The sequence below is a fragment of the Neophocaena asiaeorientalis genome, unplaced genomic scaffold (genome assembly GCF_003031525.2).
Source record: "Neophocaena asiaeorientalis asiaeorientalis breed wild unplaced genomic scaffold, Neophocaena_asiaeorientalis_V1.1 scaffold256, whole genome shotgun sequence".
Classification (NCBI taxonomy): domain Eukaryota; kingdom Metazoa; phylum Chordata; class Mammalia; order Artiodactyla; family Phocoenidae; genus Neophocaena; species Neophocaena asiaeorientalis.
Genome location: NW_020185324.1, coordinates 1,900,442 through 1,901,810, shown reverse-complemented (window position 1 = coordinate 1,901,810; position 1,369 = coordinate 1,900,442). Strand labels below are relative to the sequence as shown.

At 60.8% G+C, this 1,369-nt stretch overlaps 1 protein-coding gene across 1 annotated transcript in view; it reads right to left on the bottom strand.

Moving 5' to 3' along the window:
* The window catches only part of DMRT2 (doublesex and mab-3 related transcription factor 2), a 6,657-nt gene extending 5,520 nt beyond the window's left edge, over positions 1-1,137 (bottom strand). The window contains exons 1-2 of the mRNA XM_024734280.1: positions 1,059-1,137; positions 1-303 (exon numbers count right to left, since the gene is read on the bottom strand). Of these exons, the coding sequence (XP_024590048.1) occupies positions 1-261 (261 nt within the window). The 5' untranslated portion in view covers positions 262-303; positions 1,059-1,137. The remainder of the gene's footprint in view (positions 304-1,058) is intronic.
* Between the last annotated feature and the right edge of the window lie 232 nt (positions 1,138-1,369).

Here is a 1,369-nt window from a genome sequence, read left to right as displayed (position 1 = left end):
CCTCGGCGCCAGGGTATCCTGCTGCTCCGGCCGGCCCGGCACGCCCGGGGACGCGCCCGCCTCCTCGCCATCGCCCTCGTCCTCCGCGTCGTCGTCGTCCTCGTCCTCCGCGTCGTCGTCATCCTCGCCGTCCCTGTCGGCCGGCGGCGGGCTGGGCCCGGGCGGCGTGGGCGGCGGCGCCTCGCGGCCGTCCTCCTCCAGCCCCAGGCTCTCCACGTCGATCTCCCAGTCCACTGCGGGAACCGGCTGCCGGACCGCCATGGCGCAGCACGGTTCGCCCGGGCCTACGCTGAGTCCCCTGCGCTATGGAGAGACAGGAAAAGAACCAGAGACCCACCGACCGCCGCCGTCAGGCACCGTTCCCGGGCCTTGGGCCCAGAGCTCCTGGTCTGCCCGCCTCCGACCCCTCGAGGAGCCCACTTGTCTACATGTCTTTCACATCCAGACCACACGTGCATTTCTTGAATCTTTACGCCTGACCTTTAACCACAGCCCTCTTTGGCTTTACACACGCTTTGGGGACAAGGCCCTCGGTAAACGCACTGACCACACACAGAAGTATTGTGTCCAACTAGGCCGGCCTTGGCCACTTATCAGGTTTACCCATACCCAACTAGTATGGTCATGCTGAATATAAAAATGTCAATGGAAGAACTGTTTTCCTTCTGATCACAAGGGCCCTTCGGACCCTGCGAGGTACCACCCTACAACTCCCACACGCCTCTCATGCTCCTGCACCACTACAAGGAGCCCCTCTTGGGCTTGGAGAGGTTCTCTCATCCTCCCCCAATCCCCCCACCCCAGCACACCGCAGTTTTAGTCAACTAAAAGCCAAAATTGTTCTGCTGCCAATAGAGCCCCATAGGGACACTGGGCACGGAGCTGCAAACGCCCCCGTCCAGCATGGGCAGTGTTTCAGCCCCGCAGAGCTAAGCCACGTGGGCTCTCTTGTACATCGGACACGGTTTGCACTTTAAAGCAAGACATACAACTAAAATAGGAAAGGTGATTCACGCCCTTCGCCCTCTCTGACACCCCAGCTACATCACAGCACTCACCAAGACTCTGAGGCCCCGGCTAAGCAGCCGAGGCAAAAGATATCCAGCCTTGGGACCTTGCTCTTGGGCTGCTGGCTGTGCTTGCAAACAGAAATCGGGGTTGCCACACCCTGTCACGAAATCGGGGGTTGACAGCTGGAGGCCCGGAGCCCAGTGGATGAGGAGTAGAGGAGAAGGGGCATGGAGAAGGTGAGTCAAATCCTCAGCGACCTCGCCCCGCACATCCCGGACTCTGCAAAGTTCTGATCTGTCCTCAGCAGCCCCGGGCGCTTCACCTCGCTGAGGCTGCTTTTGTCTTCCTCTGTCCCTAG